The sequence below is a fragment of the Synchiropus splendidus genome, chromosome 3 (assembly GCF_027744825.2).
Source record: "Synchiropus splendidus isolate RoL2022-P1 chromosome 3, RoL_Sspl_1.0, whole genome shotgun sequence".
NCBI classification, from domain to species: Eukaryota; Metazoa; Chordata; class Actinopteri; order Syngnathiformes; family Callionymidae; genus Synchiropus; species Synchiropus splendidus.
This window is the reverse complement of record NC_071336.1, coordinates 15,061,862-15,083,582: the sequence shown is the minus strand read 5'-3', so window position 1 is coordinate 15,083,582 and position 21,721 is coordinate 15,061,862. Positions and strand designations below refer to the sequence as shown.

The 21,721-nt window shown below is 40.8% G+C and overlaps 3 protein-coding genes across 3 annotated transcripts; 1 reads left to right on the top strand and 2 right to left on the bottom strand.

Moving 5' to 3' along the window:
* Positions 1–193: 193 nt before the first annotated feature.
* On the bottom strand, positions 194–15,146 carry gba2 (glucosidase, beta (bile acid) 2). The gene is made up of 18 exons (XM_053859862.1): positions 14,877–15,146; positions 14,181–14,701; positions 10,462–10,553; positions 10,196–10,311; positions 9,606–9,824; positions 7,750–7,989; positions 7,533–7,635; positions 7,128–7,281; positions 5,865–5,990; positions 5,613–5,797; positions 5,426–5,530; positions 5,238–5,345; positions 5,010–5,161; positions 3,273–3,379; positions 2,994–3,136; positions 2,806–2,921; positions 2,502–2,693; positions 194–2,439 (listed from the first exon to the last, which is right to left on the bottom strand). The coding sequence occupies exons 2-18, from the start codon at positions 14,372–14,374 to the stop codon at positions 2,188–2,190; spliced, it is 2,604 nt and encodes an 867-aa protein (XP_053715837.1). The 5' UTR covers positions 14,375–14,701; positions 14,877–15,146; the 3' UTR covers positions 194–2,187.
* A 323-nt stretch (positions 15,147–15,469) lies between these two features.
* rgp1 (GP1 homolog, RAB6A GEF complex partner 1) lies at positions 15,470–20,750 on the top strand. The gene is made up of 9 exons (XM_053859886.1): positions 15,470–15,805; positions 15,982–16,097; positions 16,253–16,386; positions 16,991–17,074; positions 17,493–17,642; positions 17,841–17,987; positions 18,285–18,412; positions 18,621–18,798; positions 19,195–20,750. The coding sequence occupies exons 2-9, from the start codon at positions 15,982–15,984 to the stop codon at positions 19,416–19,418; spliced, it is 1,161 nt and encodes a 386-aa protein (XP_053715861.1). The 5' UTR covers positions 15,470–15,805; the 3' UTR covers positions 19,419–20,750.
* msmp1 (microseminoprotein, prostate associated 1) lies at positions 19,887–21,245 on the bottom strand. The gene is made up of 3 exons (XM_053859887.1): positions 20,794–21,245; positions 20,617–20,725; positions 19,887–20,379 (listed from the first exon to the last, which is right to left on the bottom strand). Exons 1-3 carry the CDS (start codon positions 20,882–20,884, stop codon positions 20,208–20,210), a joined length of 372 nt encoding a protein of 123 aa, XP_053715862.1. The 5' UTR covers positions 20,885–21,245; the 3' UTR covers positions 19,887–20,207.
* Between the last annotated feature and the right edge of the window lie 476 nt (positions 21,246–21,721).

Genomic DNA, 21,721 nt, shown 5'->3' with positions numbered 1-21,721 from the left:
GCAGATTTCAGAAGTATGGAAATAGTGGGACAAGATGTGTGAGCAATAGTATTATTCAACTGAGTGATAAATCCAATTCAAATTTTAAATTCGGAAATGAATCAGTGTAAATGTCCCTGTGATGGCGTGGCTGTCCAAGGTGCCCCAGCCTCTACTCAAATGCAGGCGGGATGGGAACTGAATATAGAGGAAGACAATGAATGACAGGCCATTTATTTTGTCCACAAATTCATTTTATGAGATTACATTAGATTCTTTATTACTCACACTAGATAAATGTATTTAAAAAAATACTTTGCAAGAATGAATGGAACTAAGAAATTCGTTATGAGTTTTTTCTCTTTTAAATAATGGAAGAGAGTGTTTTTGCCACAATTAAGTTAAGCAAAAAAAAAAACCACTTTAAAAAAAAAAAAAAAAGAAATTAAAAAACTGCGTTATGGGAAAGTACGCATTTCTCCTGCCTGTGATTTAAATATCCTTGTAGTGGTTTATCATTGCTGACAATCTATCTTTTCAAACCATAAGATCGTAATGTGCTGTAGATAAACTCATACTCACATAATACATCACTAAATCATTAAACAGAAAGCCCCCTCCCCCGTCATCTGCTGGTTAAAATCATCCGTTGCTGCTTGAACTTTGATATTCCACTCAGATGTTGACTCTGTGGAACTGGTCTTGTGGTGTTTTGCCTCCAGGTGAAGAGAGACTCCTTTCAAGCTGAACACAGACCTCATATTCACTTTTTAATTGCTTCATCTTCCCCCATTCTTTGTTTCTTTTATCACCAATGTCTACCTAGCGGCTGCACCAGAACGTCTTGATAAATCCAAATATATCCAGACATATTCTTTTCCAGCAACTCACTGTAACTAATCGGACACTCAAATGCTCTCAAGCCAGAGTTCGATTGAATTGAGAAGCATTTGTAGACTGTGTTCTCTACTCCTGCGTTTAAAATTGAAGAACCTCTCTCTTAAAAAAATGCTGTTCCCCAGACTGGAATGTCCACAGTCACACACTAATCTTGTTTTAACTCTCAAAGATCAAAGGTCATGCTCACAAGTGGTAGATAATCTGATCTAATATTCAGTACTTGTCTTTGAAGGCAAATCCTAAAGAAAAATGTTAATTTTTCCAACTGAATGTACAATGTATACAACAATATGGCCTAGTGTGTATCTATGGCCAGTACACACAATGCTTTGCTTCAGATCAGGTCACGTAACCAAAAGTAGGCAACTCCATCACATATGTTTTAACCCCAAATTGTATTTTGAATGGTGGAATGGTGGATTTATGCTAAATGCCAAATCCATATGCATGCGTATGCCGACTTATTTTAAGTAAACATATTTAGTACTCTTTCACTTTGCAATAACCTGCAGAATACAATTCAGCATGTGTCAGCATCACCACTCTTTTCCCTCATCATTGAGCAGCAGGTGTCCAGCAGGTAGCGGTTGGGGAAGAATGAAAAGTCAGATCAGACAAGAAAGAAAGAGTTGGCAATGACATGATCCCCGAAAAGTATCTTGTGTGTAGACCTGAAGTTGAGCCAACGTAGTTCAAGTATATAGTTGGACTTGAACTTTGTTAGTGACCTCAGGAGCACACAAGCACCACGCCAAACTGAAAAATGAGTTGTGTCATATCGAGCGATTTATTCAGTGTGATTGTCATGAATATCTGATTATATAAAATAATGCAAACACTAGGTCTATACAGTAGCTAGAGGTCAGCATGCAACAAGGCACAAATCGCCATTTTTATAAAAACACATTCTTGACTGGATTGTTAACGTCACTTCACAGAGACTAGACGGTGACAGCAAACATAACGGGGTCGTGATTCGTTCTAGTCAGTCTTTCTGGCTCAACAAACGACTGCATCCGCAACACTGTACACGACCGAGTAAACAATAACCGTGGGGAGTAAATGCGTGCAAACAGACGAAGCGTGTTTCGTGAGGAGTGTCTAGGAAATACTGGGAAATGAAATGATTTGCATAATCGGTACTGAGATGTAAAAATACAAAACGTGATTCACTGAACTGTTTTCATACTGACAAACTTCTCTCAAGACATACTGCAGACTGATCGCTGAGAACCAATTATAACACACAGAACCAACAGATGGAGTGAAGCGGTTGAATACCTCACTATGTGGCGTATATAAACGGTGTCACTCTGATGTCACCCCTGCTGCTTGACTTTGCCCTTCAGTCTGCTCCTCCTCTCGGCCAGCAGCTCCAGTTCCAGTGGCTGTGTCTAGTGCGAGCTGCATGGCCCACACACTGAGGGGTCTCATGTAGGCCAAGGAGCGGTAGATGCCCTTTTCACAGTAGGCCTCTGGGGTCTGAAAGGCCATCCCCAGTCTCTCCCACACTGTCCTGTAACAACCCTCCGCCGTGCGCATCCCTTCTTCACGCATACCCTGCAGGTAAATGGAGCAGCAGCTCAGGACAAACCAAGCACAGCCAGCTCAAAGACACTCACCTCATGAATCATGGTGGCAGCCAATCCATAAACCACACCAATCCACACCTCATCAGACTGGACACTGGAGCGGTCAGGCACTCCCTCAGGCCTCATTCCATTCACTGCTCCCATCTGACCGCCAGCAAACTTCATTACATTCAAATCGAAAACAGCCTTCAGTGCACTGCAGATCTTTTCTTTGGGGAACACCTACAGAGACATAAACAAGACACTTGTGAAGGAAAAACTTAAAAGTTAAGGGAAGATTGTACCGCCTAACTGAACAAACCAAAACTGATCTACGGACGAATTACCCTCTCACCTGATATGCTCCTTCACCCAACCCAGAAGCTCTTAAGAACCAGTGTCCAGCACACTGGTCAGACATGACGCTGTTGGACAGGTCCCGACCACTGCTGTCATAATTGTAGTACTGACCTAAGCAAGAAGCTGAGTGAGTAACTTGAACATTTCTGAACGCAGTTTCGTGACAAATCTGTGTGATCTCACCATTCCACAGGAGTTTATCAAAGGCTTTACTGCCTCTGTCCAGGATATCTTTGTAATTCTGATACAACTCTCCTTGATCCAGCAATTGAGCCATTTTACACATGACACAAAGTGACGCCAACCACAGCCCGCCACAGTACGCACTGCAACCACACCAGTGTTAGACAACAAATGAAGGATGTAATAGTTTCTGTGTCTCGTACATTATTGTTTGAATGTACAACTGCGACTGCCTTGTAACAAAGGATTCAAACCAAAATATCAAAGTGAAATTCTCGCCTCGGTCCAGTCACGGTCCACCCATCGTACGTCTGGTCAGCATATCCAGAGTTCTCTATCAAGCCGTCTCCGTCCTGGTCGAACTTCATTTCAGACTCCATCACCATCTGACCAAGGGGGATACTTACTTAGAGTGTCCACAATTGCTACATGAACAGGCAGGAATGGTCTTCACAAAGATAGCATTGTTACTCTTACTTTTTTTTTTTTTTATTCTTGAGATGAGAGTCCCCAATGACCTTGACCCAGGCAAACATTAGGTACAAGGATGAAATCCTTTGCTACACATTAACTTTGAAACTGTTTCAGATGAGATTGTTATTGACTAGAATTGTTGATATTGCACCCATACTTTTGTTTAATAATTTTCTTGTCTGCTCATCATGCTGGTTTGAATCAGAAAAGTCAAGCAGTGGACCCTCTAAAAATGACAATAATGGCAGGTTCAAATTGATTGAGAAAGACAGAAAACAAAACATTTAGCAGCATTTAGCAGTGAGATAACTGTTGCTTCTCTGTCATGTGAGGTGAAATTCATAAAGCATAATTAGATTTAATCAAATCAAGTTTTCAGCTGGGGAGTTTATCCCATACGCCGATGTTTTTCAACCTTCTTATACCACGGCACACTTTGTTCATTGAAAAAATTCTGAGGCTCATCACCAAAGTGTAACGAAGCCCATTTCCGCCAGGTAAAAAAAATAATGGGATAAAACCAAGCAAATTTTTTTTTTTTGTTATGTTTTCTGCCCAAAGTCCCTTTGGTACCTTGGGTAAGGCACAATTGTACTTAGTCCAAAGTGGTGGGGCATTTTAGTTTGTGAAAATATTTAGGAACTGACTCTCGGCTATTGTGGCATGGTATTTGCAGAAACAAATACAAAAAGTGTATGTGTTTAGAAATGTCTTGAGAAAACGGTGGGCAATATGGCAAAAATATATCATGATTTGTTTTAAATGCCTGTTTCATTTTCATCACAATCTGATGTGTTTCTGTGACTAACTTGCAAATTTCCATTCCTTTCATTGTTAGTCCTAAAGGGAAAAAAATCTGACAATGTAGGTCAAATAACGTAATTCCAGTTTGTCTGGACATATCGTTCACATTCTTTGCCTCAGCTTCATAACTACAATTATCCTTTCTCTCTTCACATTTTGGAGCAAATTTGTTTGGTTTCACATTTCCACATTACGAGTGTCAATAAACGTTAGCTGTTAGCTCTCGTGGAGACACTCTTCGGCATCACGGTTCCAACAAGGAGCACTCAATCATTCTGTTGTGAAGGTGTTGTCAAGCTAGAGTCACACCAGGTTTAAAAACAACTCAGTTGTGCATTTGACCGACTTCTTCCCTATGAATGTGTGTGAGAAGGAAGAGTGATGACTCAATCAATGCATCAACATAGATCTATAGTTTATAGAAAGAATGTGACTGAAACCAAGTGATGGTCAAAACATTGTTACATTGTCAACACTGTTCATGATTTAATGTCATCATATCGCCCACTTCTATCTCTGGACAAATGAGGTGAAACTGGACCATTTCCCACGGCACATCTGACAGTCTTTCAATAAAGCGGTTGAAGAACATACTCATGGTCAGTAATCTGCGGATAACCACAGCTTTGCAAAACAGACTCTTACACTCCCGTAAAACGGCAAAAACACCCAATATGAGCTGGTTTTGTCTTATGTGCTGAGACTGAAGGTAAAAGTGCATTCTAAAGTCCGTCATACCTGGCAGATGGGCCACATATCTTTGAGATACTGCTCGTCCTTTGTGAGGTGAAAGTCCCTGTAAACTTGCAGGACAAATTTTAGATTCAAGTCCTTCCAGTCTGCTGTGTCATGAATGAGGTAGGCATTGACTCTCTTCCAGGGCTCGTCATCTGGAGACAAGATGATCCATCACATCGCAAATTAAACATCAAGTGCATCAACACCACCTGGGCTCCTCTGTGATACCTGGGTCTCCGATGTCATGAGGCACCACGTTCTTGGCTTTGAGGGGAGAAAGTTGCCCACTCATCAGATGCAGCCTCTCAGTGGGATCTGTTTGCACCACGCTGCCAGCTAACAAGGCAATTCAGGAGAAATACAGATGTGAACAGGTGGACATCCATTCAACGCTACAGAAATGGAATGTTCCTCACCAATGTCGTACTGCAAACTCAAGGCCAGCTTGGGCCACAGCATGATGAGTGCAAAGGAAGCGTAGAAGTGCACATCATAAGTGTTATACATTCTGTACTCTTGTCCTGTAAAAGAATAGAAGACGCTGTGAAATGCATCAACCACAGAAGCAGCTTCCTTTTTTGCTGGACCTTGACAATAACGTACCCTCTAGGTAGGCGTAGCGGCCGTACTCCTTTACGACGTCAGGCTGAGCAGGCAGACCTCCGTTCTCGCTGCGAATACCACCACTAATATCGGCGTCCTCCGGGAGCTCAGTCCACACCGTCCCACCATCAGCCACAAAGTACAGCTCATTAAACAGAGCCGACTTATACCAGGAGGGGAGAGAGCTGCGCACGTGTGAGAGGAACAACAGTGTGAGGATGCAAGCTGCGGCAAGTTTAATGTATTCTGTACCTGTCCTCCAAGATTGGTTGTTGCCACTCCTCAATTTTACTCTCCCACTGTTTGTAGTGTGTCAAGGCGTAGTGGCAGAGTGAGGGACAGGCATCTCCTTTGGTCCCAAAGTAACGGGTGTACCGCCTGAAAACATGAATCTCGCAGATTTAAGGGGGGAAGAGGTTGTTTACTTTACAGAAATTCCAGCAATACAGGGACATGAACACTGCTGCCTCTTCACCTACCACTATACGTTTGTTGAGTGTTGCGGCAGTGATGTCACTGTACTCTGTGAACATATACTCTGTAGGAAAGATGGTTCCAAACTAACCAAAGATTCCTACTGTTCAAGAGCAGTTAAACCCTGACCTTTTTCAATGAAATGATTCAACACTGATATATCGAAAGGCTGTAGCTTAAAATGGTGATGTTCAGTATGATCTGAACTTTGGAATGGGAATAAATTCATTCAACTAATTTGTATGTTATGACGTCACTAGGTGGAAGTTTGAGTAAATTACATAACTTTTACAGACCATGTGATCCACTGGTGATACCCGACTTCACCTCTCAAGCTACAATGATGATAACTGATGAATGAACTCGCTGTCACTAGCGTCACCTCCAGTCTTTGGATTCGGAATTTGAGTCAGTGGAATTCGCTCTCTTTTATCCTCCAGTGACGCAACTACAGCCTCCATCATCTCCTCGACCCAGGCAGGGCGGCTTTCAAGCTTTACTCCGAAACATTCATAGAAACAGAGCTACTAACTTTGCTCAGATGGAAGTTACAGGTGTCTGCCATCTGCTGGTGAAAAGTATTAACCAGATCAGATTTCGTAGCTCTCAGACATGGAAAGATGATGATGTTTGTTCTGTCTAACTATGATTATGATTATAAGTGCCCAATTTTAGATTAGATGAGACTGTCTTTATTCTTCCCAGTGATGCTCTTTAATGAGACCCTCGTCTTCAGTCCACAAATCTAGGTCAGAGGCATTGAAACAGATTTTGCAGGAGAGACAGCTGGTATCACCATCGAATCTGAGAGCCACTGTTCTGAGTTGTTTCATTTCATTTTGGAAAAAGGATGCTGCTGCTAACAGGAAATCCTGTCTGTGAGATTAATAAAGTATCTATCTATCTGATACCAATCTTTGGAGGAATTGTCACCAAGACCCTACTCGTACAAAGAGAGCATTGGGTCACCGGTGACCCTCTTACTCCAACAAAGCACCTTGAGTCTGCATGATATTTGATATCAGTAATTCTGAGGTGTACCTGGTGTGTTCCCGCTCTCGAGAACCAAATGTGATTTTGGGCATGTCCCACCCTATGCAAAACTCCAGTGTGTTTCGGCTCTGAGCAGACACGGAGCAGCCGGCTGCCAAAGCTGCTGCCACCTTCTCCCCTTTGGACGTTGGTGGACTGGAACCTGGAAGGCAAAAACCGGTTTAATACTTGAAACGTCAACTTTACATTGTACTTTAACAATGAACAAAACAGACTTTTAGAAATACTAAACATTCTTTATAATTTGATCAATGATCAATATAAGATTTTTAAGATGTTTTACACCAATTGAATCATCTAGTTTAGCTGTATGGTGCCAATTTTGCATAGTACACTAAACTTAATTTGAAAAAAAGTCAAATTTAGTTTTCTTTCATACACCCAAAGTCTGACCTGTGGGAGAGTCCAGTCGTCCATCGGTGATGAGGTCACTCCACAAACTACTGCAGGTTCCTTTGGGACTGAACGCTGTCTGATGACTCACTTCCCTGTCAGGCTGAAGATCAACAGTCCACTGGAGAAAATCTACCACTATATTTTTACCGAGCTCAATGCCTCAAGAGAAATGTAGTAGACATGTAGCACAGCAACAAGTCCACGTGAAACAAACCTGTTCTCGTGCTGCAATGCTCAGGGTGTAGGGGTTAACTGTGGTGCGGTGATGCAGCAGGACCCCAGAAACCACCTGTCCCTCCTTCTCCAAGTGGAACGGTTCATTCCAGTGTCCACCACTCTTGTCATCCTTCTGACCCGACCCATTGACCAGTGTAAACATGATGGACACATCCAGAGCATGATCATTTTTGTTTTCTATGTCCCACACGAACACTGCCACGGGCAGACTGGAGTCCTGAGGGAGCAGAGGGATTCATCATAAAGACAGAGTATCAAACTGACAATGAGGCAGGAAAAAAAAACATTACATTTTTTAAATTTATTTATTTTTACAAACACAAAGCATTTTAGTTTGTAATAACATTTACACTGTTAGTTTAATTTTATTTTGGTACGGTATATAATTTATTTTATTTTAAACTGTGTGAACAATAACTGAGTTTCAAACTTACTTTTAATGAGTACATTTTTGGAAAGTGAAGTTTGGCATATTTAACTTACACATTTCACATTGTTATTCAATGTTGTCAGTTGTGTTTTTTGTATTTTTTCCCCAGCATAATATTTTTTTGGTTTCATTATTGGAATCATAAAAGAGCCACAACAACATGTATATGGGTAAACAAATGCATACATATAATTTTAAACATATAGCAGTAAATATTTAACATTTTTTCTTGACCACACCCATTCTCACATTTGTTTCCTAATTATGTCATTGTCATTTTTGTCATTTTCATCATTGTCTTCATATCTTCATTTTAACTCAACTTTTCAGGGCACAGTGAAACTAATTTAAAGAGTTTCTATCCCGCATCTCTAACCTTTCTAACTTTAATTAAAACGTTTAAGGCCCGAGACACTGCTGCTCCTCAGTTATGTTTCAATGTCTTATATAGGGTGTGAAGAGTGCCATTTTAAAAGTATTTTATACAAACTCGCCCTCAATATGACTTCAAAGGTCCCTAAAAAGAGAATGATGCATCTGCATTATATAACAAAAACATACAGTACCCCAGAGTTGGGCAAAATGCAGACTGGGTGGCCATTTGCCTGTATTTGTGTGGCCCTCATCAGCTCAGACTTGAAACTGTATAAATGATATGCAGTAATTTTTCTCAGTTTGTTTATCCTGTTTCTTTTCAGCCATTACTAGCACAAATGTCAATATACCTTGTTCTTTGTTAAAAGACTAAAATTTCTCTCTTTTTTTCTTTTGTAGTTTTAGTTCCTCAATATACATTGAAAGAAAATTGAAAATATATTTTCCAAATAAATTGCCTTTTTTAATGAGATGTTTGGTACATGGTTCTATTCTGATTTAGACTGAAATAAAACACATCTAAAATTAAATATTTTTAAAGGTTTCAGAGCATATTTACACTTAATATTCACACTTAATATCCTCACTTATTTGGATTTCCCAGCCATCATGTTTTTTCATCAAATTTCTTCAGGAAATTTAACTGTCCACCAGCGTAGAGTTGTGTAAAAGGTTTTCGGAGGCCCGATGCATTCTATTGTGTGCTAATGGCAGGGCTACTGAATATTAATATGAGGAAGAGATTTTTTTTTAGTTTATTAGAGTTTATTTAGTTTAATTCAGTTTTAAACACAATCTCTGTTATTTGTTCACCTTGATATCAACAATGTTAAGAACTTCCAATAATGTATATAATGTATCTATATACACGTGTGTGTGTGTGTGTGTGTGTGTGTGTGTGTGTGTTTCTTAATGATTAGAAAGGTTGTGGATGCAGTAGCGTGGACACACAGAACATCACTGTGCGACAATAACAACGTGGTGAGCAGCCACAGAGAGGTGAAGCTTGGGTTAATGACGACAGGTACCTGGTAATCATGAGGGATGACTGGGGAAACCTGTCTGCAAGTCAGCGTGACATTCTGCCCTGGGAGGTGGTAGACAGTCCAGGCACGTGGATACAAAGCATGGTAGAAGGCGTACTCTCCGCAGTAGCCCCAGTTCCAGCCTTGTAGCGTGGGAGGTCGCTCAACCGACAAGACCTGCTGGTAAACCGTCTGTCCATCTCGACGTATGCACACTGTAAACTAGAAGGACAACATAAGTGAGCGGCTCCTCGCAATCTTGCCGCAAGCATTTGTCTCTTTTTTGTGTTGTTTTTTTTGCAGAGAGCCAACATAAGCTGCGGGGGTTAATTTAAATAATAAGGGGCAAAACCAGACCAGTCCTGTGGGTGGTGAAGTGAGTCAAGCTCAAGAGTAGCCGGTTCAGAAAACAATGAGCGGAAGAGCGGGCGGGCTCGCCCCAGTCCTCGACACACAACACATACAGGAAGATTCATGTTCCCCCTTCACGACAGTCGTCCAACAACATTTGACCAGTATTGACAATCTTATTCAGCACGCTGCTTCTGATTTATCATCCAGCAGACTTCCACAGGTCCTTACTGCGATTATACCTGATTGGCTGTGACAGTTTTGTAGTGGTACATCCCCGGGGTCAGCTGCCAACGACAGAACTCCCCTCTCCAGCCTCTAGTGATGGTTCCTCCACCAATGCCACCGAGTGGAGCACCTGGACGACAACAGAAGGAAGGCAACCACATTGTTTTAACATTCACTAGGGACTGTCACGATGCCTGATGCAGGCACTGCACATAAAATCAAACCAAACAGAGTAACAGAGTAATAATACACCCACGGCAGTCAGAGTTTGGGAACCTACCATATATCTGACGCAAGGGCAGCGCTCGAAACATATCGATGAACGGCGCCTTCCTCTCCACCTGGGTCTTCTTGTACCACCACTTAAGATATCTGAAAGCACACAGTGATGCCACACATGTCAGAACTAACCCCAAATGTAAATATGTTAACCTCTTTAAAACAATGTGCATGAAGAGTTTTATTTGTCTCTCTGTGTAGCATTCTAAATCATTTTAGTTAATTGATGGCCCATTCCACATTTTTAACTACAGTATTACAGTTTGCTCTTACAAATTTTATTTTTTGTTTTCTATGTCGCTTTATTGTATAAGTTTCAACCCACCAGAGGATTTAATAAATGCATGTATCTCTAATAAGAAATATGTTTAAGTGTATCATTAACCCTTTACAACATGAAATGGGAAAGAAGTCACAATAATTTGAAAATGTAACCTTCAAATTAATAAATAAAACTAGAAAACAAAATATGAACGACTATTTACTGTATATATGCATCATACTTGATATATTTTGATACAATCCTTGAATATTCGTTAAAAAAAAGAAACACCTAGTATAGTATATTTGGTATGTTATACATTTGAAGGATTGACAGCGTCAGGACCAACACTCCGTACCCTCTCTATCATGAAGTGCGGCACATGAAGAGCTGGTTCAGTCAGAGACTCATTGTCCCCAGGATCAGAATACCTCTGACACTCAGTTGTGGAAAGAGCTGAAGACATCATAGCAGCATGTAGACTCCACCTTACAGGTCAGAACTCTCCATTGGACTCTGTATTTTGACTGATAGTATCATGTCACTAGCATTTAGTTAATGGACAAATGGATTTAACCTACACCTCAACCTCAACCTATTACACCTACATATTCGCTCTTAGCACTGTAACATATCTGTAATAAGTCGCTGAAATGGTATCATGTATATATGTTACTTGATGTGCAGTAATGCATTTCAATGAAGGTAAAAAAAGACTGATCTTGTACAATTTAGTATGGACATTTACTGTAAATACACCACAATGTGATGGCATCAGGAACCCCCCAAACCCCCCAAAAAAAACACTTTCAGAAGTCATTATGAGGAGAATGTATTTAGAGCAGAAGATTAAATCACTACTTTTCGTTGCGTAATATAGTGATGTCGTGCACGGTGAAATCAAAATCCTTCACCACAGGCAGCGGGTTTCCTCTGGGAATTTCACTTTCCTTTCATGGGGTAAAAACAAGCATACATGAATTAGTGACTCTAAATTGTTCGTGGCTGAGTGTGAAAGACTAGACAAGCTCCATGATGTTCAAAGTGTCACCCACATCTCGCCTTGTGACACCTGGAAACTCAGTAAAGGAGTGGCAGAAAATCAATGATATTTCAAAGTAAGCAAAGTTTTTTGAAAACCTTTGTTCTTTAAGACAAATCTCTTCACATTTGACGAATAGCTTGATGATCTTTATTTTTTAAGCAATTTTTTGAGGAAGCTGAATAATTTTACTCCTGAAGCCTAATAAGCAAAGATTGTCATTACTGTCAACGTCTGCAGAGAGGGAACGCACACAGAGCCACATCATTCAAGGATATCAAAAGCCACAAAACACATGATTTGTGAAAACCTTGCTCACACCCACTAACGCAACAAGGACAAACCAAACAAGCCCATATATCAGCGGAGTGTTGGAAAAGAATGTTTAACTTCACCTCAGCTCACATGATCAAGATATGACATCGAATTCAGGATTACGAGCCTCACCCAACTGTTTTTTGAGAAAATGGGAAGTTTCATAAAAACTCATCCTCATATGTGCCAAAAAACAAATATTATTACCATTGTTAAGATAATAGTAATAAAAAATAAGAAGAAGAAGAAGAAATTACACAGGATTTTTTAAATTTTAATTTCAAATGGGATTCATCATTTTAATTTTATTTCAAGTTGTGGTCTTCCGGACATTTCTTCCACTCAGGTTCATTGCTTCCCATAGGCCCCTGAAGGGCCGGATATAACATGAAAAATGAAGATCTGACACAACCATTTTGTGCTTGTAGGAGAGTCTGCTTGAAACTCCAAAGAAAGGAACAGCTGATCAGAGAATCGTGACTGCGTTATCTGAATTATTCTGAAGGACCCTGCAGAGCCTTGGAAGTAAGTCCACTGGAAGAAACCATAAAGCGTTTGGAGAGGGTGCCAGCGATAACAGTGAAAATATGTTGGTTAAAATTAACAGTGTCAAAAACAAATAAAGGACAACATATGGAAATTGTTTTGTTCATACTGTATTTGTTTTTTGTTTTTGTTACACCCCTAGTTGGTGCATACATGTCATAATATTTTGTATTTATTTCTACATAAAGCAACATATCTATCATAGTGCTTTGACCCGATTCAGACCCTGATATCTGAAATATGGTGTTCTGCAGCTCTGCTGGATTTTCAGCCTCATCACCGATGTTCACTCCTGATTGCATGGCATGAATGAGTCACCAGAAATTCCATTCAGCAGAGGAACCAACTTTATATATGTGAGAATGAGTTAAAAAGGTTTAATGTCTTTTATAAGAAACCACAAGTGATATCAGTGACATGGACAAATGACAAAAAAAATTCAGGTGTAGATTCAAGTAAAGAAAAAAAGCTTCACCGACCAATGTAGACTTCTGCATGTTTAATACAGAAATATGACAATAATAACTAATTGATGAAAACAATGTTTCATGTTAATGAATGTTATTGAGGGCAATTATTCTAGAAACATACTAAAAATATTTAAGCCACACTCGACGTGATTTAAAAAAAAGCAACTGCTGTAGGTGTGTTCTTTACGAGTCCAACATTCTGACTCGTAAAAAACAAGAGTAGAAACCTTCAACATCAGTGCAATGATTAACTCAAGTTACCAAGGTGACACAGACACACCTTAGTTATATAGTGAAGTGAGAATGAGGCTTGGCCCATCTGCCACCTGGATTGAAAGACTGCTGGCTCTACTTCAAAAAGCAAAGATTGCCTAGTTGAGTCAAGCTTCACCATGACGGTGTCATAATAATGATCAAAATATGGAATAGAAACTAAAACACAAATGGATTTGAAGGAAGTGACATTAGCTTGAGTCATGAAATCCAACTGTGGCTGTAGAACAACTTCACTGAGATATTGAGATAACCAGGACAGGACTCGTCTGATACCTGTCGACTGCCACTACATTCGCACTTCATCAGCGCATTTGATTTTACATCGACTCAGTAGGAAGGGATCTTTTAAATACTGATAAATAGTGATCAGGAGAGTTAAACCAAAATACTTTGCCTTGAAACTTTGTTACTGTGCAGGAGGGATTCACTTCCAAAGTTTCAATTTGAGATGTATACAAAACAAACGTGTGTCATTGTCCTCACCAGCATCTCCTGACACCTTAGTAGGTCATGAATAATTGACCGCCTGCTCTCATCGGCCATACACAGTGTTGAAGGCTAATAAGGTGAGCAGGTGGGCTAATAAGCAAATAAATAGCCGTGTGAGTCACTAATATATTCCAGAGACAAATTCTTATTCATCTTATTTGATAATAGGCAACAGCTTCAGTCTTGGGAAGTCTGTTTTTTTTGTTTTTTTTTTTAATTCAACAAGCTAATAATCGAATGTCTATGTAATCTGTTGCTGTTACACAGGCGTTACACAGATATTACTCCTCTACCCCCCCAATTCCTACGGTCATGCTCACCTGATTCCAAGGCCAAGGTGTTCCATGACATTGGACAACGAGACATCTTTCGCTTGAAACGGTTTCCTCTTTTCCTTGAATTCATGCGCCAGACAGATCCGCCAGCCTTCTCGGGGTACTCCATAACCCATTTCCTTGGCGACATACCTGCTCATGAGCTCCGCTGTGGATTTCTCTCCCCAGTCTGCACTCATGTTTGAAGCCGATTCTGACCTGAACTACTCAACTCACTTCTTCTGATACACTCCTTTTCTCGAGGTATGAATGAAAGGTCAAAGCACTGAGACTTGACACTGAAAACGAGTGATGGATGGTGCAGTTACCCCTCTTTGTGAACTGCGATTCCTCTGACAGTTTTGGGGGCGTGTGCTAGCAGGTGACAGTCATTTCTTTAGACAGGGGGCTCCATTTCAAATGCAACTAAGTCAACATTGGCTCGCTGGCAAACCTCCACCACACCAGTGGATTAAGATATGGCTCGAACCACAAAAACTTGTGCAGATAGGGATGCAGTTGTTCGCCTGCAAAACGAACATAGACGCGAATTATTTGCAACTCATGTCAACAGGCCGATGTAAGACAAGCATCTCTACATGCAGCTGACAAGAATGCCTGATAATCATGACGAACAACTACATCCACCATTTATTTCGAAACATTTGGTCCGGGGATTGTTCGATTTAAGTGATCGCTTACCCCGAACAGTGCGCTTCTTATGTCTGGAAACTAAAGGAGATCCGAGCGGCATCACAATCTGGCTTTTAACTGCTGTCAAGTCTCGGTAGCTGCTAGCACGAACCCTTTCGCTCAATACAGGAACTCGACGGTTTCATCCCATAGTTTAGTCTCGTAGGACCACGTTTTAAACTGAAGAGATATGCACGCTTTGCGTTTAGGTGATGGACAGTAACAAATATATGCTGGCAATCGGAGTTACAGACAAGCTCTTACTATTTCCGATGGAGATTTCACTCCATTTTGTTTCGTTTTAATGCCTGTAAACCTTACACGGGGCATAAAACCGACTGTTGGTCTAAACCATGTGTGACAATACGGGGGTGTCTCTATCCGATTCGTTTGAAGTCAACCGTCAGTCGTAATTCATATAAAATAAATGCTGTAGTCAAAATCAAAGATATAAAAAATTCTAAGTTGATGTAATGTTTTTGCGACTACACCAATGGCGTTCTAATGCGTGTGTACGCATGTTTCTATAGCAACAACGCACCCTGGTCGCGTCAGTCATTGGGCAGTCTTAAAAATGGCCGATAAAAACAAGCCCCTAACATACAAAACATAGATACAATTCTTTCTTTGGAGAAGTTCAGTCAAAAATTCTCAAGTTAGTTTTATAGTACACTGTCAGCTCCTGATATAAAACCGTTGTAACCAGACAACTATCTTAATTTCTCCATACATTAGATCGTGTTCGGTTATTGCTATTTCAGGGTTAGCGATTTGTTGTCCATCAGATCCCGGAGTCTGTCCACATACGCATTTTTGTTTACCCGAGATGGAACACTAGCCACTCAAACTATGCATGTTCTACATGAAATCATCATGCTCTGTGTGTATTTTTAAGCTGCTTTGGAGAGGGAGTGCGTGCTTTGGTGTTCAGTCTCAAGGTTTGTGTGGAATACGTACTTGACCAGTTTTTGTTAGCATTGTTGTTTAGCATACTGTGTATTGCCCGCAGTGGAGTGCGTTGCCATATCACGGTGTTCTTCGTGTGTGACGCTTCTGTGATTTTGTCGACATTTAGCTATTGTTTTATGTAGAAGTGCACTCTTGTGTTGGACAGATGATCGAGGTGGTGGCCTCCATGGCCCGAGGGTCCGTGTTCCTGGCCGGGGAACTCATGGAGTGTCTCATAACGTTCAGGAATCCCATGTCGCATCTTTCCACCTCCGCCAGCAGGTAAGAGCATTTCACATGAGTGTTCCGATATAATCCACCCGAAAATGAAGTGGCGATTCATCACTAGTCTGCTGCCGTTATGATGACTGCACTTCTATACGTGTCCTCAATCTGGTCGGTGACAGTGATATGTGCCCCTCTGTCTGTACCTACAGTGAGATGCTGGCGTGGGCCAGCGCCCAGATCCACTGCCAGTTTCACGCCAGTGAGAGCAGAGTGGCTCTACCCACCAAGGGCAACAAGCAGGACGTCCAGGCTGAAAGTGACACAGTGCTTATCCCAAGTAGAGGTCAGCAAATACAACTAATCAAGCCTGAATGACAAATCTATACATCTGGGAAGAAAAATAACTTGATTATTATTTCCATTTTTGTGGTCGTTTCAAGTGAGATGAAGATTCAATTAAAGACTTCAGAAGTAGCCAAAATATTCTCTGGTTTGTTTGTTTACCGGTTGAAATGGGATCGTCATTGTACCTGTTATTTTTCTTAAATAAATAAATAAATAAATAAATATATATATATATATATATATATATATATATGAGAACACCTACTTTGTTGCAGGTATCAAAACAATTGTTTTAGATGATAATTTTCATTCAGTTATGAAAAAGATTTTCAAATAGCTCAGAGGGAAACTGCATCTCCCTGCAAATGTTAATATACTATGATGACTATGAACTATGATTCAGATTTATTAATTGCTTTGGTATTGGGTATGCATTATAAATACCTAGAAATGTAGATCATAAACTATTTTATACCCATTACTCATGGCCAGTTGGATACACCTTTCAATGTTCTTATTCAGAGAGATGCCACATTTTGTTAAAGAGCCACAAAATGTTTTTTTTTTCTTTTTGTCAATAATTTGTTGTTTGTTCTGACCAGGAGAAAGAGGACAATGTGTGCTGGACACCCCACCGAAGATACTTTTCTGTGATCTGTGTCTGGATCCTGGAGAAAGTAAAACATGTAAGTTTACATCTTTTACACTTTTATCTTCAAACTGTTTTTTTTGGTGCTGTGAATACCCTGCTTGGGATTTAAGTGCCGTCAATCAATTAAAAAACATTTGAGTTAATCACACTCATGGCACATAATTCATCACATTAGATTTCCACTAATCCAAGTGATTTATCTTCCTCAAAGTAGTGCATTTGTGTATATGTATATGTGGTAGAGGTATTAATTTTAGGAACAGTCCTGCAAATCCTGCATGACGTGCAGCGTCACACATATCTATCCATCAGCAGTTTGTGAACTAATGATTAACTTCTTCATAAACAATAGCACATTCATTTATTAGGCTGAATTACGGGTTTATGTTAACAGCTATAATTTAAATGAAAAATATATATCTATTGTATGCTGATATATTTTATCCTTCCAGATTCGTACAGCGAAGTTGTGCCTGTCGATGGTCCTCCCAGCTTCCGGGGTCAGGCGGTCAAGTACGTCTACAAACTGACCATTGGCTGTCAGAGAGTCAACTCTCCCATCAAACTGCTCCGAGTCCCGTTCCGAGTGCTGGTCCTGCACGGTGAGTGAGACCAAATCCTAGGTGTGAGAAAATGACCTTTAATTTGAGAAGCATTTACTGGCCTCTTCAAAATATATAGAGAACTTCTACAAGGGTTTATAAGCCAGGAGTCTGCGGTGTTTAAATACTAATGCTTTGTGGAGTTCACTGATTCTGAATTGTTTCCTGACTCTGATGATATACTTTATTACTCCGCAGGCATGCCAGAACCTCCATTTACGCCAGATGAGGAGGTCTCCCCTTCAAATCCATTTCTGGAAGAAGAGGAAGCTAGTCGTAGAGACGCCCGACCTCTGGATAGAGCTCTGGACATGCTGATGGTCACCACATCAAGACGATGCCCCCGTGAGTTGCAGTCACATGCTCTATTAATATCCACTTTCACAGTCTATAAGGCGAAAAGTTGTTGCACTTGTTGGACGGAAGTTAAACGCCCAGATTCTCTTTAAGTGTGTCAGGTGTAACATTACCAATGTGGCCTCCGCCAGTGCGCATGCCACAATAGAATCCTATGCTTCAGCACTTAAACGTCCTGTGAAACGTGTCAGAAAACCCTATGTTAACTGTAATGCTAGAAGACAAGGTTATCCTTCACTGCAATATTTGTGACTGACATTGACCTGTGATCTCTGTGTCCACCAGACATGTTCAACATCGCTAATGGTCGAGGCAAAGTGGTTAAGCTCTGTATCTTCAAGACGGTGTACAGACTCGGGGAGGATATCATCGGCACCTTCAACTTCTCTGAGGGAGACATTCCATGCTTGCAGGTACCGCTTTCAGGTCTTAGTAATGACCCTCTGGCGCCACCTCTTGGCTTATCCAAATCATTACATACACGCTACTGTAAAACTTTACACGGGGCATAAAAACCCATGACACAGATATATTCATCGCTTTTTTTAAAATAAGCTTTCTCGCTTTTTGGACATTTTATTTTGTGCTAGCATTTCAAAAGCTAAACATGGATGTTCGCAGTATTCAGTGAGCCTCCAGAGTGAGGAGGAGATCCAGGAGCAGTACCAGCGACGGCCAGGTCAGGCGCTCAGCGTTACCGGACATGGACGTCACCTCGAGTCGTGTCTCCACACGGCCTCCAGCCACTTCTCTCTCCCCATCCCTCTTAATGTCACCCCGGGTTTCAGCACAGACATAGGTCAGTTGCCCACTGTTTCTCCAATGTTCCACATGCTTTTCATGCCTGCTGTTACTGTGCACGTCATCACACATGATATTATGGTTGCATATCTATCGAGGTGCTCGGATTTACTGTCATGGCATTGTTTCTATTTATTAGAAACAATCTAATAAATGGCAATAAAACAGCACAGCACTAATAGTTCCTATCATGAAAACACTAAGGCCACTAGAGTTGTATTATTGTTGTGGTATTATTATTGACTCTTCAACAAATGTATGTGTGAGTGTATTAAACAGCTCACCAATTTACTAAAGAGAAAGAAGGAATCTCATGGTAAACATTTTGAGCTTTCAGACTAGAGTGAGCACACACAGAGAGAAGAGACTAATCTTGATGCTTGTGCTTCACCAGTTACCCTGAGGTGGCGGCTGCACTTTGAGTTTGTCACAGCGCGGGACCCGATGGAGCCGCCGACAGTCCAGCCAAACCAGTCTGAAGTGACCGTTTGGACCGGAGCTGAACAAGTGGACGTGGACACCTTCAGCTGGGACCTACCTATCAAAGTGCTGCCCACCAACCCTGCCCTGGCATCCTACGTGTCTCAGTTCTCAGGCACCAACAGCATTAACATTTGACTCTGGGCAGAATTTTAGGAGAACAAACCTACAGTGGTGATTTTTTTTCTGTGTGAAATATGCATCTTTTTATGCCTTGTTTTTAAAGTGCACAGCAGGTTAATGACATGTGATAAGCAACTCTGGTGGTTGTGTGTTTCTGTATTTTTCTACCATGATCATACGCCATTTAAGGGTACACTTTTATGACACACTTTTGTTTTACTTCAGTTACTGCAATGAAATGTCATTTTATTTCAAAGAACCCAAGTAAAACAGAAATGATGTGAAATGAACATATATTTTTTATTATTTTTTAAGTAAGAATACAATACCACGGAATAATACACATTTAGGTATAAAATATCACAGCAGAAAAATGGTTTAGGAAATATGCACATGAAAGTTGATGTTTGCATGGAGACAGGTTTTCCAATTACTGGCTACTTATGTACAGAATAATAATTTTCATGGAAAACTGTACGGTTGAGATCTTGTTATTGTAGTGCTTTGCAACAGATTATATAAAGGCTAAAACCTACCTAGTTCGCACTGAATTTACATGTGAGCTAATTGCAATTGAAACTGTCTTAAAGCTAAATATATTTTTGAGGATTTAGCCACAAATTAAACTCTATAATGGACATGAATGATTGTGTGATACTGTATGCTGTTGTTCACATTCATGACAAACTGTAATGAAACATGCAGAGTATTTTAAGATAAATTATTGCAGCTGGGTTTAACATATGTAAATGGAATCAAACTTGCGTAAGTGACTAGGAAGTGTGCAGGTTTTATCTCAGCACATTAGCCTGGGAGCTGATTCTGCTGCTGCACTGATCCATGGCTGGGGTCCCTGATGCCCTCTCCAGGGTTGCACGGTTGGCGGGGATCAGCTCTCTGTACCAGGGTCAGTTTACAGGTAACCGGTTCCACTCGGACCTCGCACCAGGCGGGAAAGTCAACTGGCCGATGAACCCTAGGACGAAGGAGAAGCAAGAACATTGATGCAGAGAATTTATAACTAAATATTTAAAGCCAATTTTAATAGAAAGGAACCATTATTGTGTATTTTCCTGTATACAAAAAAATGAATATTCTGAGCATCCTTTGTAAACAGCGCAGCATTGTCCTTTCACATTTTTCAGCAAAACGCATCTTTTATTGCAGACAAATACTCATTGAGAGCACAACAATCGCGCATGCATCTACTCACGTTTCACAGCAGCCGACACCAACAGGGTGCAGACAGGTGCATTGCATGCAGGTGTTGTCCATCCAAGTGTCCCCAATGGAAAAGTTTCTCCCCTCAAACACACACGGAGCTGTAAAAAGAAAGAAATAAAAGAAAATTACGGTCACATTTTAAAATACAATGTCTCAATGATGTCACCTTTAGAGCTGAAGTGACACTCCATGGGAGCGGCAGATCCCCCACCAATCCACAGAAGAACTGCAGCAGCGAGCATCCTGTTGACCTCCATTCTTCCTTTTCACTGGCGTTGCTCCTCAGTGTGACCCTTTTTATATACAGCGAGCTTCAGGACTCATGGTGGAGGTGTGGTCATCAGGCGTTCCTGGTCAGTATCAGGATGAATGTGAAGATGTGGAGACGTCCAGGTGGTGGCACCTTCAGGGAACTGCAGAGATCTTTGCGATGTGCTTCAATGGGCATGAAAGTTAGAAGAGAGAGAAGGAATGGCACAACCATGCGGTGACTAAGTGGGGCAAGAGAGGTGAGGTGAAGGGGAGGTTGGTTCTTATGTAGATAGACAGACAGACAGACAGACAGACAGACAGACAGATAGATAGGTATACAAAATAGAGATATGAGATTGACATACGCTTGAGATCTCTGGGGCGAGTGTTGTAAACACATTTTTGACATTAGGGGAAAAAAGGAAATGGTTTGACCTCATAAAGATCCACTACTGTTCTTCCAGGTCATACATCAGAGGTCCCATGACTCATTTTTTTTTATGTGTTTGTTGTCCTTCGTTCATTGGAAAGTGTTATTGAGTTTCCTTCAGGGATTCTTGTCCAATCTTCGGATCCGAATGACTCATATCTGCCACTCCTCGACACCTGACAGACTTTCAGGACGTCCAGATGTTTCCACGTTCTCCTCCGCAACATGCCATCCTCATGATCTTCTGTGTTTACTTTCAGTTCTCATCCTTTTAAAGTGAAGTGGATCATAATTAATAATCAAATATGTTTTCAAGTCATTATCTGATAAGCACAAACTGCACTTTGACAATAGTGGGAATTTGCAGAACACCAGCATTCAGAATCTATGCATCAGTGTCAAGTTAAATGAT